The following is a 16,461-nucleotide window of genomic DNA, read 5'->3' as shown; positions in this document are numbered from 1 at the left end:
GATTTCCCCCTCTTAATGCAGATGTACATAAGACTTGAAGCAGAGTCCTCATATAAATATTTATTACACCATATAAATAATGGACCCCTCCAGTTTGTTTATCTGTGACCAGATCTAGCATGTGAATGAATATGAATTACATGCAGTAAAAAATCCATTTTATTCCAGGGTACATGTTCCTGCCAGCAGAAGAGCTGGCTTAAGAAACTGCTGCCCCTCCTGCTGTGCATTTCTGGCTCTCTTCTGCTTTGCCGTCTATGACCATTTTCCATCCTGTTTCCATCAGGACAAAGTTGTGGCTGTGCTCTAATCTTAGTCTTAAGTCAAATGCTTAAAAATAAAAGTGTGGAGCTGAACAATGAGGAGTACTAACCCCTGGCACTGCTGGGGGAAGCAGAGGATGGCTGGGACTGCAGGAAGGGATGGGATATCCACAGAAATCTGTGCTGGTCAGACAATGCCATGTAGCACAGCTGACCTTCAACAGATCCAAGTGGCTGAAAGACTCTCGTGCTTCATCCTGGTTTCCCTGTCTGGCCCTTAAAGCAGCTGCAGTGCTGGGTCTGTGGGATGAGCAGCAGCTGGGGGGTCAGACCCGTCATTCCTCTCTGCAGAGCACACCAGGCTTCCAAAGCACCCATCCCGTAGCTGTGACTCTGTGTATGCTTCATTTACATTCAGGGCAGAAACTACTTTATTATGTGTATAGCTCATGATTAAGAGCATGTTTTTAGAGGCCATTTTGTTTGTATGTAATAAAACCCATAAGTATCTAAATCTGAAGGCTAAATAAGTATCAGTTGCTGTTTAATTCACATATCATACCTTATTAAATTTAAATTGAAATGCAATTCCCATTTAGAATGCTGAGTTAAAGTGGGACAAAGCCTGCTTTCAGAAAGTTTTTCTTCAATTTTAGATACTTTATATGTTTCACTTTTTGTCTCAAAACAGCAGGAGGCAATTAAAATCACTTTACAGCTGTTTCTAGAAAACTCCAACTATTGTTGGATTCCATAGAGCCATAAAAATGATTTATATGAAATTGTTTTTATATGCACACAATAGCTATTTAAAAAATAATTTAAAAGTCCATTCAAATGTGAGTCTGGACAAAATCTTTCTCTAAACCAAGGTTCAAGTTGGTTTTGAAATGCTGTTTACAGTGCAGTATGACCCCACACAGTGATTGTGATTAAAAATTCTGAAACTAGTAATTTAAATAGCACTAGCAGGCTCTGTGATTCTATTGGTATGATATTTGAAGAAGTAAAGTGAGTATTTGTATCAGTAATATCAACTTCTTTAGTGGCTGATCTTATAAAAGTTGCTTATTGCCCAACCATTAGTTAAAAGCAACCCCAAAATACAATCCTAACAATAAAAGGGCAAAGTTTAAGAGATTTAAATGTGTAGCATCTCAGTTTGTTTCCATGGATTTGCTTTGAATGAAAACCAGTGTAACTTGTTCAAAACTGATAAAGTTCCTCTTAAACTAATTCTGGTGTCACTCAAGAATATTGCAAAATTGCCACAATGAGAGCCTGAGAAACAAAGGTAATGTGAAACCTGGGAATTTGCAGGCACACCATGCTTTATTTTAGGGACTAGGGGCAAGAAGTGACTTGGAGGCTGTGTCAGCTGGGTAATCTCTTTAGAAATGGGCCAGTCCTGCAGCTTGCAAAGTTCAGACCTTGCTTCAGACTAGGTCTAGGCACTTGCTGAGTATCCCCATGTTCAGTAAAAGACTTTTTTCAGGCTGTAATGAATAGGAAGGAGAAATTAACTCAAGGACTTCACAGAGAAGTAGATAGATTGCAAGCACTGTCCCTATCTTCTGAAAACTTCTGGGTGATGATAAAGCTGTTACCTTCCTTGCTTTTTTCTTGAATGCCTTATAGCCCACGATCCACTCTGCTGCAAATTAAACAATAAAATTTAACTGTCATTGCCACACCAAATCTTCTTTGTTCTCTGAGACTTCTTGGAGCCATGTTTGAAGCTGTCCTTGGATTCTCACTTCAGCCCCCAAACCCAAGAAATGTTAATAATTTGATCGACTTTGCAAACTCTGAGTCAGTCCCTGCAAAACAGGAGGCTTGTATTTTTTATGTGAGTTCCTGTTCCAGATACAAGGGTGATAAGATAATTTAAATTCACATTAATAAACCAAGTGTTTCTAAATGTAACTACAGGATCTGTAATTAAATCTGTAATCAAATCTGTAATTGATCCTTCAGTTGCAGTCTCTAAATGTGACTGGTTTCTTTTAAGATAATTTTCTCTTTTCTGGCCTCCTGCTGAAGTTTCCAACATTTTATGAACTGTGTGGTGACTAATTTTTCTCTCTCTTTCTGTAAAACATACTTTTTTAATGTAAAGCTGGCTTTCTCTGCCCATCCTTCTAATGTTTGGATATAGCTTTTCTTTCTAGCCAGTTCAATGACATTGTGCAAGACATATGTTCTATATACAGCTGTATCAACGTGAAATTCTCTGCTGCTATTTGTAATATGATGATGACCATTTATCATTTTACAAATACCAGCAGGGAACTTCATCTTTTAATTGTTTTGTGTTCCTGCTCCTGAGCTTTTTCTGTGTATGTAAATACACTTCTGCTTCTGTACCTATTTTGTTTAAGGGCAGTCTTTGGTTTCTATTGGCCAAACTTCACATTGGTTGGTCTTAAGGATACTTAAATATTTGTAGTTTGGTTTTCTCCCTCTTGTCTTGTGGATCTAGACCCAACTCACTTCTGTCCTTTATCGAGACTTATGTGCCATACCAGGGAAGAGAAATCCAGTGTATTTAAGTTGCCTCCAACAGAAACTGTGTGACAACTTCACACTGATAAAGAAATTACTTCCCCGGGCTGCTAAATGAGAGAGAAAGTGGACAAAATCCATCTTTATTAACAGTCTTCTGCACTGGCTTTTAAAGAGAACATCAAACTTAATGGGCATGGGCTTATTTGAAAATGCCTGGGGTTTGATGTACTGCACAGAGTGTAGATTGACTCATTGATATTCCATGAAGACATCCTTCACAGGCTGCTGGATGGCTAATTTTGGCTGAAGTTGAGGCTTAGCCACCTTTAGGAGCTGCCCCTGTGTGAAGGAGCTGACATTTGTATCAACCACAGCTAATGGAACATCTTTAAAATATATGAGAAACTGCCCAAAACCAGGAGAGCTTCCTTCCCTCCTGCTTATGATAGAGGTTCTTTTTCCGATTGAGGCAATCACTCCTAGGTAAAACATGAAGGAATTTAGGCAGTTGCCTCACCTGAAAGGTTGGAGTTACTTCCTGTTTGTGTCCTTTCTGCCATTCCATTGAAATTTGCTTTCCCTTTTGGCAGACAAGCGGGTAACTACAGCACTGATTCAGACATCTTGTCAGCTTTCTTTGCAGGAACTAAATTTCTCCCCTCTTAGTTAATTGACTCCTTCCATCTTTCATTCTGTCCTCTCACATTCATAGCTCCCAGCAAGTAACCTTTCCTCATTTGTTCTTGAGCAGGAAATCAGGCTGCCTGTTTTAGAGAAAAATCCTTTCCTCTGCTTGGGAGGAGTGTTCTCCTCAAGCTGTCAATTGTTTGTAAATTACTTCTCTTAAGGGAAAACTTAAGTTGATCCTTTCACCTGCTCCTCAAAAGACAGCAAGGAAAGCTAGGGTTCTGCTGATGGTTTAATTTCGAGATTTGGGTCTGCTCCTTATGCCTTTACACTGAGCCAAAGCATCCCACAGAATTTGTCTGTTGATCAGATACCACCAGTTCCGTTCCAGTTCCTAAACACTTACTTTTTAAGTACTGCTGGAAATTGTATTTTAGGCAGTGATCTCCTTTCTGAAGTCTTTAATTGTGGCAAACCATTTGGTCCTTTTGACACCTCAAGGTCTTATATTTTCTTGGCTGAAAGAAGTAGAATGAGTGCTCCATTTTTCTTGAAAATTCAAAGACTCAGAGGGTCTGACTCATCCTCTTATGAGTGGGTGGAGTTTTCTCTCAGGCTCCAGTTTTGTTCCTTTTTAAAGTGCATGCATGTTAATACTGGGTTGAGCTCCACGTCCTGCTACCTCTCCAGATCCATGGACAGCCTGTGGAAAACTCCTACCTGGCAGCTTCACAGCATGCTAACATATTCACCTGACCAGCTGTGTGTGGTCCTGCTTGCTCTGGAGCCTGTCTCATCTATGCAGGAACCCACCTTTGCAGGCTCAGCATGGCTGTGCCAGGTGAGTCTGATCATGAGCAGATAAGCAGATGTTCTTGAACTTCTGCAATATGCCCAACTTCACTGTGGGATTAGTCACCCTTCTCAAAACTTGGGGTTTAAATCTGTGGATCCATCCACAGATTGTGGATTCATCTGTGATGGCTGCTGCCTTGGAAGAGGCTCCAATCTCCAACAGAACATCTAAGAGTTACCAAAATACAAAAATTAAAGAGTTTGGAAATATTCTTTCAAACCTAGATAGGTTTTGCAATCAAAAGCAGCAATGCACGGCTCAGATTTCAGATTTGGATGTGTCACCCTTACTGGAGAAAAACAAGTAACACTGAGTAACCAAAATTAAGGATATGATTAATGGGCATTGGCTCCAGTTTCTTTTTCTTTTATTTTTTTCACCAGGAAGAGGTTATAAAGAAATAGTCATGCTGGGAAGCAGCCTTAGACTGACTAAAATCCATTCATTGCGGTGAGCTTGATGATATGGACATTACATCACTGAGACCAATTCCTGTTTTAAAGCCAATGTGGTCTGCAAGCTGCAGCTGGTAAAATCCTCCAATATGGCTCTGTTGTCCTGGTTTGAGTTTTTACTCTGACAGAGTCTGGGCTGATGGAGTAGGTAAGGTGAATTACTGGTAAGGTGAATTACCCACTGAGGACTTAAGACTAATGGTTGTGAAATCCAGCTAGCCAGTGGTCTGCATTTGTGAAGTGATCCTGGGAAAGGGAATTCACCTTGCACCAGGAGCAAGGCTGGAGGGACGTCCAACTTCTAGAAATTGGGGCCAGAGGTAAAGAGAATAAAGTGAGCCGATCCCACTCCCCCACAGCCCAAACTTTAGCTGAAAATGCCATATTTGAAAAGCACAGAGGATACTTTAAAATGCTTTCACATGTGAAAGTTTCACCATAGCCAGGATTTGTATGTGCTCTCTGGCAGTGTACTGAAGCAATCCAAGACTAATGAAAGCCAAGGGTAACTCTGGCCCAACCTCTCCAAGAAGGCTCTCTATCATCTATGAGGTCTTAAAGCAGTTTTTATTGCTGTATCATGGGATTTGAGCTTTGTGGGCTTTGAGAGGTTCTCAGTAGGGGCCTGGCTCTGCTTAGCAGTACTTACCTCAGACTTAGTGATATGGTGTTAGCGTTTGTGAGTGTCCTTCCCACATCTCTGACACATGGAGTCACTTGTTTGTTACTGGTGCCAGGGTGGTATCTCATAAAACATTTGGAATTTGCATTTAGCAAGCAAACAAACAGCAGAAGAAAGGAGATTGTATAATATAAAATCATTAAGGTTGGAAAAGACCTTAAGATCATCTAGTCCAACTGTAATGTTGCCTTGAACAAGCATGACATCTGGTACAGTAAGTGCCATGTCTAGTCTCCCACTTCTGAAGACCTGGAAAAAATTAATTTGGCCAGCTGAAGGGGACCACAGCCCAACTCTGCTGTACCACATTTCTGGGCTTGGCTTCCCTGCATCTTTTTGGCAGGATAAATGGATGATTTATGGATAAAACTCCTCTGTTTTCTTGCCTGTCTGAGCTCTGAGGATGGGCACCTGGAGGTAAAGATTTCTGACCTGGAATCACCTTCTGAAGAGGTACTAATATAATTGGAGCTCTCACTTCAATGAGCTCCCCAAGGACTTATTTACATTTGGAAGTTAAATTACCTATGTGCACTTCATAACATCTAACAGGAGTGAATTCACTGTTTTTATAAGCCAGAGACACAGGGGTAAAAGAAAATACAATATTGTCCCTTCTAGAGCTCTGACTGCCATGGTGGTGACTGTGATTTATGAAGGTGCTGTAGTCTCATCTATCACTCAGCCACCTCTCAGATGTACTATTGACATCTTCAGTACTCATTAGTGAGGGAATAAAGATGCTTGAGTATGACATTTTGTCACCCAGCTAAATGAACTCCTTGTCAGAAACCCTTTGAAAGGTGTAAGGAAGATGGTCCCATTTGGAGGTTTTGAATGCTGCTCTTACATTTTCCTGTTCAATGTGTTATGTGGAGGATGAACATGTTGACAGACCAAGAAACCCAAGATGGGAGGCAAAGCTAATTTCAGTGTTGGTGTAGTCCTCCCTCAAAACACTGAAAGCTGCTTGCCCTGGCCCTTATGGGAATGTACAAGGCACTTTTGCTTAGAAACTCTGTGGAGGCAAAACCAGGGAAAATTCCCTGTTGTGAGCAAAAGGAAGCCTTTGAAGAGGACACTTGTGAATTTGTGCCTAGACCCCATTTTTTTTTTTTTTTTAAGGGCTAGAAAAATATGACTGTTTCCAAGAGAATGGCTCAGGTCTTACCAGGGGGAAAATGCGAACAGTATTTGAATTTACCATGTGGGAGACTGTTGTTGTCAGTAGAGTTTAGCTGTATCTTGTAACATGGATACCTCAGATGACTTTCTGCCACTCCTGCATTCACCAGATTCTGGTGTGCATTAGGGTGTGGAGGTCAGGAAAACAGTAAGACTTTCCTAAATTGTGACTGTTTGCAGCAAGAACCAAGGAAATGGAGCACTACAAGAAACCTCCACTGTGGTATATTGAAGTCACACTGGCAGCCACTTAAAAGCAGTCAGAGGTTGCTTGAAATCTTCAGTAATGACCTGGGACAGGGTATTGGGCAGGACTTGTTACAGCTTAACTAGAACACTGAAGTGTCTGGTTTGGGGTTCTGCAGGTAAAGAGAGATGTTGGAAAACTGGAGCAAGTCCAGTGGAGCTCCACCAAGATGGTCAGGGGCCTGGAACATACAGCATATCTGGGAATACTGAGGGAAACAGGGTTGTTCAGTTTTCAGACAAGAAAGCTCTGAGTGGGAACTTATTTCTGTTTTTTACTAAGTAATAGGTGGTTCTACAGAAGATTCTTTTTGGGAACACACAGAAGGAAAGAGCAGATGAACACCAAAAGCAGTGAACATAAGTTGCAGCAGTAGAAACTGATGACATACAATGAAAAAATTCTTCACCTGGAGAGGGGCTTAGCCCAGGATCAAGTGTCCAAGGGGTTTGGGAAATATTTCTCCATGGAGATTTACAAAACTTGCCTGGGCAAATTCCTGAGCAACCTGATTTAACATCAAAGCTGGCTGTTCTTTGGGCAGGAGGTTGGAGTGGATAGGCTCCAGATATTGCTTTCAGCTGAATTGTGGAATGGTTTATGTGCTGTGGTCCCAGAAAGCAACATTTCCCCCTGGATATATTTTTTCATCCTATGCTTTGCAAAAAGTCCATGTAAAAGAGCTTTTACAATCTTGATGCCCTACTTTGTATGTGAGGGACTTTCGGCTTCACCTGTAATTGAGGCATAGAAAGCTCCTTCTACTCTTCTACTCATTTTGGCTGGTGGAGGTTGAACTGGAGCAGCCTGGCAGTTGGAGAGTTGAGGACTTCACTATGGGTATTTGTGACTGTGGTGGCCTGGTCTGTGCCCAAAGAAGTTGGGTGTCTTGGGTTACATGTGTACTGGTAATTGAGTAGTGTCAGCAGCACAGGTACCAGAAACAGATCTGTACTGTGAAACTTCAGCATGCTCCATGGCTTGTTGTCTTGGCTGAGATAACTCTCCTAGACAGTCCAGAAGCTCATAGAATTCTGGAGTGGTTTGAGTTGGAAGGGTCCTTAAAGATCATCTTGTTCCAACTTCCCTACCATGGGCAGGAACACCTGCCACTAAACCAGGTTGCTCAAAGCTCCAAAGATACAGTGGGGACCTTCTACAAATTGACCATTAGGACTAGCCCTGTTATATCTCAGGCTGTATTACCTGTTTGGAGTAATGCTAGTTGGCAAAATCATTCTAAGGCACAGGGTATCACTTAAACAAAGGGGGTAAAGGTGTGTCCATAATTTAGCCCCCTTTGGTTTCCTGATACAGATGCTGCAGATAAAGTCAGTTTGAGTGGAGACCATGGCCTGCTCAGAACTGCATGGGAAGAAGGTGGCCATCAATACCAGGACATGACTAGTGATGGCTAGAAAAGCTGTCAATGTTAGTGTGAGAGTATATGACAAATAAAACTCCTGGAAGCATTTTCAACCTGATGAATCTACAGCTTTGGCACCTGAAGAGTCAATTTGATCTGTTAAGGTGGAGAGCAGAGTCTGTAGTCTGTTAGTACATACATATTCCTAAATGAGGAACATCCCAAAGGCTGCCCATCTCTGGGGATGCTGGATGCAAAAGCCTTGTTGTGCCTCTCACAGGACCAGTAATGTGTCCCCATGGATACAGTATGCTCCTGTGCCAGAGGGCAAGGGCCCTAAACAGACAGCTGTGGGATGTTCTCTGTTATGTGTGAGAACAATAACAAATAAAAAGAATAGGCACCCCCATGAAATCCTCTGCAGCATTTAGATTTGCTGAGTTTCTCTAATGGGACACTTGCAAAAAGACAATGAATCAGGATTGCTGCATGCCAGATGTTTCCACTGAAACCTCTGACACTCATTGGATCAGAAATACCCTAAGGAAGTTTGGGTCATTCAGTATGAAAATATTCACATGGAGTCTTCTTTTGTCATTTGCAGCATGTGAAATAAAATGCTGCCTTTGATTTGAGAAAAAAGGCATGTTACCCTGTAGGCTTGGTTTTCTGTGGCTTTCCCTTGTCTCTCATGACTTTTATTGTTATGCTGGTTCTATCACTCTAGTACCTTTTGAGGTCCATTTTTCCTTTCCCTTCCTCCTAATTAGTGACCAAAAGGAGTTTGCATTCCATTCTCTGTAGCTGTCCTGTTCCTTTTAGCAATGATTTGATGTTGAAGAAATGTCTTCTTGCAAGTTTCCCCCTGAGCTTGGTCCTGGCTGGACAGTGAAAGCAAACTGTCAGTCTTGCACCCAAAAGCTCAAGACTTTATCTGTGCAAATTTTTTTCACCCTAGGTAAGAAAACAGGCAAAACCACCTGGTAGAGAAAAATATATGGGAAAACACTTTTGGAACTTCCCATATTCTAAATTTCTAATATGAAAAATGTTTCTACTTGCATGGAATGAATGTGATTAAAACAATATTTCTACTTATATGGCAGATTATAATATTATAATTATTACATCTCATAGTAATTTTCATTAGATTTAGAAATATAACATCAAACAGCAGAGACACTGATCACCTTTGTCTTCAACGGGGTAGAGAGGGAGATTTGAGACACCTCTTGTGGTTGTTACAAAGATGAAAATTATTTTATTCTCAGCTTTCTTTGTATGGATGTATGAGGGGTACTGATTCTTCAATGTTCTTTCAATTTATTAGAGGTGTGTTAGAGTCAGATACACTTTCTCATGTAAACACAAAGACTTTTAAATGCGGAAATCTTGTATGTAATCTCACAGTCTGCAACTGATAAATTATTCTTAGGCAATTTCTGTTGTGAATGGACAAATGTTCACAGATAGATATTGTTTCTCCCTTTTAGAGTGTCAGTCAGCTACTGCTCTCCAGCTCATGACCAAGCGCTGTCACGGGAAAAGAAGCTGCAGCATATATGCCAGCACCTATGAATTTGGAGATCCTTGTTACCCAGGCATCCAAAAGCATCTTAATGTCATCTACACCTGTGGTAAGTTACAAAATTCTCTAACTCTCACTGGCATCTATGTTTGTTGAACAGTGGTGTGTGGACAATAAGATGTAAAAAGTTGTTGAACTTCCCATTGGCTCATTCTTATTTTGTCGACAAGGGAAAGCTTTGGATCACCAGAGTAGTTTAATTCTGTTGCTTTTTGTACTTTTTGGCTCTACAGAAAAAGCAAAAAATGTGGAAACGGTATTTATTAACACATTCATCTGCTACTTCAAGGCAGGAAAGTCTGGCAGTGAAGTCAATCTGCTCAGTGGACATTTACACACTGAATGTTGGCATCCTGCAGCAAAGCTGTGGTTATCAGTAGCATCCTTATTACTTTATTCTATATTTATTTCATTTTGTACCATAGAATCAGGTGATTACCAAACCATGCTCATTCCCTGTGTTAGTAGAAAATCACTCCCAAAATCTTCAGGTAAACATTGCAACAATTTTTTTAACAAAATACTGTTATTAAACAAAAAAAAAATAAACAGTTTGCTCTCAGTTGGGAGCTGAAGTCATAGCATTGAGCACACACTGTGCTCTTACCTGACTAGTCATCTTATTTTGCAACAGAGAAAAATTTGTTCCTGTCTGAGCTCTGAATTATAAAGACATCTGTCTTCTTACTGTGATGACATTTTGGTCATTTGTAGCTGACATATTTGAAAATATTTCCTTCAGGGTTTTGCTTACATAGTTGTCGCTAGGATCAGCTCAGTCTCTCTCTCTCTCTGTGTTCCTTTCTGCATCCATCTGGAATTGCAAATTTTGGTGCTGTACTGAATGTGCTGGGCAGACAGTGGGACGTAGTGAAGGAGAAGCTGTCCGTGCCCTCAAACAGCAATGGGTCTGTGGGTCACTCTGTGTGTAACTGCAGCATGCTGAGTGTGACAGAAAGCATTTGAGATGGAGTCATTGTAGCATTTTGTGTGGTGGCTATGGCATGGTGGATGTGCAGCACCCTGAGGAGCAGAGACATTGATGCAGGAGCACCAGGCTCTCAGCTTGTCTGGCTGATTGTTGTTTCATTTGGCAGGAGTGGCAGAACGGTTGGGTTTTGCTTGAAGTGATGCAGCAAAAAGTATCAAGGCTATCCTTGCAAAGCCCTGGGAATTTTCTAGTCAGGAAGGTGATGTTTTAATATCACTTTTCTCATAAAAAGTCTAGGGAGAAGCTTAACCTCATGGGGATTTGACAGAAAAAAACACAATGTAGAAGGCAAAACAGGAGCTCTATCCCTCAAAAATCCAGGGAAAACAAGCAGAGCCCCATGATGTATTTCCAAGGGGATTTCTCCTTCAAAGGCCTCCACGTCCTTTTTCTAGAATTGTGGTCCTGGTCTCAAAGTCCACTATAAAAGGCACTAATGAGCTCTTAATCTGACCTTAGCTCTCTAGTCCAAGCCTAACTGCATCAGGAAATGAGTCACACTTGAGAGCACAAAATGGCATGTTTTGCTTTTCTGTGGGTAAAATCTGCCTCATCCTTTGAAGGTGGTCATGGCTCCTTTTCAAAACCATGATCTCAGACATGTCTCTGAACTGGATTTTGTGATCAACAGACACATATTTCTTGCCTCAAATAGCAAAGTCCTTCAACATGTGAAAATGAGATAAACAAGAAATCAAATTCCAGTTCCATGTGCTTGTGCCAGACAGAACTAAGTCCTGGAATTCTTTTAAAATAAATGATAAAACCAAACAATTTCGTATTCTTATGACCTAGACAATGATACCAGTATAGAAAACCTCCTGATGGCTGTCTCTTTGTTTCAGGTTTCCTTAAAGCTGTACACATTTTGGCTCCTGGCATAGTGCTCTCCTACTTTCACCAACACTGTGGGAATGAAAGGGGACAGGCTGGGACAAATGGGCATGACTGCACTTCCCTGTTGGCTCTATCTCAATACATATCCCTGTCTCCCACTTCTTGCACTTGGAAACACATTGCTTCTTGCTGCTGTGTTCTGGAGATCAGTGAAAGATGCAGTGACCCTAGCACAGCTTGGGAAATGTGATGGGTGTACAAATGGGTTTCCCCGAGCATCACTTCAACCCTTTTTGCTGCTGCTTCAAGTAAGTGACCCCATCACTCTCTGAGATCAGACAGTGCAGTCAGTCTGCTCCTCTCTGTCACTCCCTGCCTGCCTGACTGTGGCAGAGATATTCTGCCATGTGTCTGTCACTGGTCTTATCTGTGAGAAAAAATGCCATGTGTCCTTGGCCAGTGCTACTGACCTGCTGTGCTGCTTCAGAAGAGTTGGTGAGAGCAAGAACAGCGATGGACGTGGCTGTGGGTAGGAGAGTCTTCATGCAGACATTTCCTTTGTGAGGAACTTCAGGAACTATAGGGACAGAGCAGCTGAGCTCTGCTTCTAGTGCTAAAGCATGGGAAGGACTGGAAGGAGACCAATACATCTTCTTCTGATAGCAACTCATGAAAAAAGTCTGCTGAGTAAGTAATTTATGAGGTGACAAAAGGTAATATTAACGAAAAGCTCTTGAGCTGTTAGCAGAAATCACAGCTGAGATGGACCCTGTGACAGATTGGTAGTGCTAATGGAGACCAGAGCCTAGTGAAGAGCTGGTGAGGTGTCTTATCTCCCAGTCCTGGCAGGAGAAGGTCTGCAAGGTCTCTCACGTCATCATGTCCACACTGTTTGTCTCTAGCCTGACAGCAGGACCCGCGCCCTATTCCAGATCTCCAAGAGGTAAATGGATGAGGCAACAACTTTGCTTTCTTTAAGCCATATCCATATTTCTTGAAGGTTCATTCCTCTAGCTATCATGTTTTATTGGACATGAGAATTCCTGCCAGACCCACACAGTTTTGCTGTATGAATCTGTTTGTAAATAAAGGTGTCATCTAACTTTTTGCCCAGCTGTATATTTTAAAAATATTGGTTGTAATTACTCCAGCCAGCGAGAATGTTTCAAGTCAGAAGTTCTCCATATCAAATTATACCCCTTTGCACCATGGGCTCAAGGCCTGTTGGCATCACCTAGCTGAGAGGGAAATGCCACCAGTTTGTGTGTATGTAGGAGATGATGGAAGCAAACAAGTACCCAGCAGCCTGGTGTGATCAAGATCTCTCGTGTGCATTAGGGTCCCATTAGCCCAGCCAAGAAAACAGATGAAAAACCCTCCAACACAAAAACATTCCAAACCTGAACCTTGGCAGGAGCTGAAATACAAAAATTTGGCCCAAAGCCATATTTAGCTAATGGAATGGTATGGAAGGTGGGATTTTCCAGTATGTGGGTCCCATTACTGCACTAATAAATACATTAATTATTTTTTCAAAAGAAAAAGGCAAGTTCATTCTGGGAAGCACATAAGGCATGGTGAGGTTGAGTTCTGAGTCTGGCAGCTGTAATAGAGGCAGATATAAAAATTTTAGCTCTGCCTTTTCTTTAAAATACCCTGAAAGTCTTAGAGAAGAAAAGAAAAGAAAAAAGCATTAATGCAACTGAGAAAAAATATACATTAAAGACTTACTAGAAGTCTTTCTCTCCTTGTTTCTTCTTCCCCCAAACATCTTCCTTTGTTTCTGTCTTTCTTTGTTATAAAACATTGTAATTTTTTGTAATATCTGTGAGTAGCTTAGTAGTGGTTTTGTACTTATTGATAAAACTTACTGTGCTCACAGTCTTTTCATTGTCTTAATTGTCCAGTTATTACCTTCAAAGGCTCCCTTTTATTCTCTATACCTCTTTCCTCTCTAGTTTGCAAGATTAGTTTTTTTGGCCTGTGCTGAAGTCCTAACTGAGCACTGCATTAAAACCTCTGGAATTTTTTCACACATACAGTGCCACTTGGACTCAAGGAAGCGTTGAAGTGTGTGCTTTATTTTAAGACCTATGGATAATTACCGTGAAAGTTAAATATTTTCTCAAATTCTTCCTTGAGTGGGGATGAGGGGCCTGTCTGTGTGTAAAGTGAAACACTTTTATTCTGAGCACTGAAGTCAAGGGAGTCATTCAAAGTGCCCACTGTCCCCAGTGTCAGAGCTGCCTCCCTGTGCATTCCATACAGGCTGCAAATACAAGCCCTCTGCTAAGGACCTTCAGTTCTTTAAATGCAGGCATCCATCAGAAATGGCTTGATGAGAATAAAAATTAAAAAAAATTAAAAAGGGATTGAGAATTTCTTTGTGCCTAGACGTGTTTCAGTGGATTGGTTATCAGTCCTGATAACTGGTGACTTTTTAGTGCTGCAGTTGGACATGTGCTGAACAAAATGGAGGAAATATGACCTTGGATGTCTTTTTGATGTGAATATCTGTCGTACATTTGGATGTGTACATGCCTCCTGCTTGATTCATGCTTGCCAGGAAGGGTCATTGGGCTGAGAGCTAATGAACTGCCATGGTAACTCATAAATTGCTTGGAAAACCCTGCAGTTCTGCCACATTAATAATCCTGCCATCCTGCTTTATGAGGCAATAAGCTGAGTCCCAGGGGCCAAGTGCTTCACATCCCAACGAGAGGACTGTGCAGGTAAAGAACAAAGCCTGAGCACAGGGGCAGCAGCCACTGCTGCTTTCGGGTGTCTGGTGCTGCTGGGAGACCAAATGGGGTCAAGGAGAGGTGGCTGAGGTGCTCTGGGGTGATGGGGGTGTGCTGACCTTTGCTTTCTTTGAGTGCTTGGGAAAGCAGCCTGGCTTTCTCTAAAATGTGTTTAAATAAATGCTCTTTCAAGTTGGACTAGAGGCAGGGTCTTTGTTGAACAAGGCAGCTCTGAGGTGGTTGCCCTCATGATGATGATGAGGAGGAAGGGAAAAAAGCTGCACAAATTCTCTCCTGTCATCTCAAAGGGACTGTGCTCTGGTCCATTAGCTCCTGTGCAGTAAATCTATCAATGCCTCAGGCTGGATGAATGTAATGGTTCCTTTTGCTCTTAAAATTTATGAATTCATGAATGTAGAAAATGTATTTTTATCACTGCAGAAGCGCTTTCTGTTGCTATAAAACTCAATTCCAAGACCTGCATAAAATAGAAAAAGGAGCAATTCCAGACTTCCAAGAAAAAACAAAAGCCTTTTACACACCTTTGAAACAGGGCAATGCAGGCAGGGTCTTGCTAGAGAAAGACACACACGGGATGTGTAATGCAGACTTTCTTTCTTCAAAAGTTGAAATAAAATTTCTGTTTACAAACAAATAAACATTTTAGGCAATCTACCTCTAGGGATATTCCACTGAATGTATAATGTCTGATAGTGTTTGTTTAACTGGGCTTCTTGTATAATGCTGTGAAACAGAACTCACAAACATGTAGATTTGAAATTCATGGCCTCAAAAGTTTGACCTAACAAATAAATTAAGAACAGAGTGATAGAACAGAATATGATATAATTCCATGTGGCTACTTGCATTGTCAAGACACTGAGTTCAGACATAGTTTAGGACATCTATTCAAATCCTTTGTCATATTTTCCTAAGTTAATAGAGGTTTGTCAAGTAATTTTTGTATCAAGCCTATGCTTCTCTTCAAGCTATCCAGTCCTCATGTAGTGGCTACAAATATTGAAAAATTCATGAAGTGGGATTAATTTGACCAAGTGTAGACATATAAGCCATAGAGATTTATAGTGTGTACATCCCCTCCTGAGAAAAACTCCTTTTACACGTAATGTGGAGAAGCAGCTGCTTTTGAGGCACAAGTCATCTCATCCTAAAGTAAGCGCCTGAAAGAGATGAAGTGCATATTTGAAGTGACAGTTCTCCTGTACTGACTGTAAATGGGGCTCCTGGTGCTTAGCTGACATATTGTTATCTACATGTAGAGCCTCTACAATGCAGGTATCTGCATCTACATCCACTCACCCCTGGAAGTGTTCAAGGCCAGGTTGGATGGGGCTTTGAGCAACCTGCTCTGGTGGAAGATGTCTCTGCCCATGGTGGGGATATGTTGGAACAAGATAAATGTTGAGGTCCCTTCCTACCCAAACCATTCTATGATTCCATGGTTTCATGACCTGGTTAGATGCTTTCAACCACCATGTTCTTACACAAATGTTTATTTTGGTCAAAATTATAATTTCTGTGTAATGATAATACCAGTGTTTTGTCCTTATATTTATTGGTTTCCACTTCCACTATTTGACAGATCTCCAGCTCTTAAAGATTTGTTCAAGTAAGAGAGGAACATAATGTTTATTTAAGCACTAGAGAAATTGCCTCTAGCCATGAGTATTAATGCTGAAAAAGTTCTTGAATAGCAGCTTGGTGTCTTGCATCTAAGCTCATGGTAATATCAATCTCTACACTTGGGTTTGCAAAGGGGTTTTCCTATTAACTGGTTTTGCATGGGATTTTTTGCATTTCATCTCTATTAATTCCCTAAATGTTTCCAGGAGCTAGGATGGGGTCAATATATTTGCTGACTTCTTTGACTGGCTGGTTGTTCTTTTAGACTTTTGTTCTCAGGGTCAGATTTGTTCTAAACTGTCAAGGACTGCATCTGGTGGTACGGCAGAGGGGGCAGAGTAGATTTTCCTTGGTGATGTAACATTTGTTACCAGTTTCTGCAAGCAAATGGACTTGTTGACCCTCCTTCCAGAGTTCTGCACGTTTCCATCCAGGTGAAGGAAAAGCAAGGAGCTTGTTTTCCTTTCAGAA

The 16,461-nt window shown here is 41.2% G+C and overlaps 1 protein-coding gene across 3 annotated transcripts in view; it reads left to right on the top strand.

The window, feature by feature from the left end:
• Positions 1–16,461, top strand: part of EVA1A (eva-1 homolog A, regulator of programmed cell death) — a 201,514-nt gene that overhangs the window by 88,417 nt on the left and 96,636 nt on the right. For all 3 annotated transcript variants that reach the window (XM_068183309.1, XM_068183310.1, XM_068183311.1), the window contains exon 5: positions 9,683–9,826. In XM_068183309.1, the coding sequence (XP_068039410.1) occupies positions 9,683–9,826 (144 nt within the window). The remainder of the gene's footprint in view (positions 1–9,682; positions 9,827–16,461) is intronic.

The sequence above is a fragment of the Anomalospiza imberbis genome, chromosome 3, assembly GCF_031753505.1.
Source record: "Anomalospiza imberbis isolate Cuckoo-Finch-1a 21T00152 chromosome 3, ASM3175350v1, whole genome shotgun sequence".
NCBI lineage: Eukaryota > Metazoa > Chordata > Aves > Passeriformes > Viduidae > Anomalospiza > Anomalospiza imberbis.
This window is presented reverse-complemented; position numbering and strand designations above follow the sequence as displayed.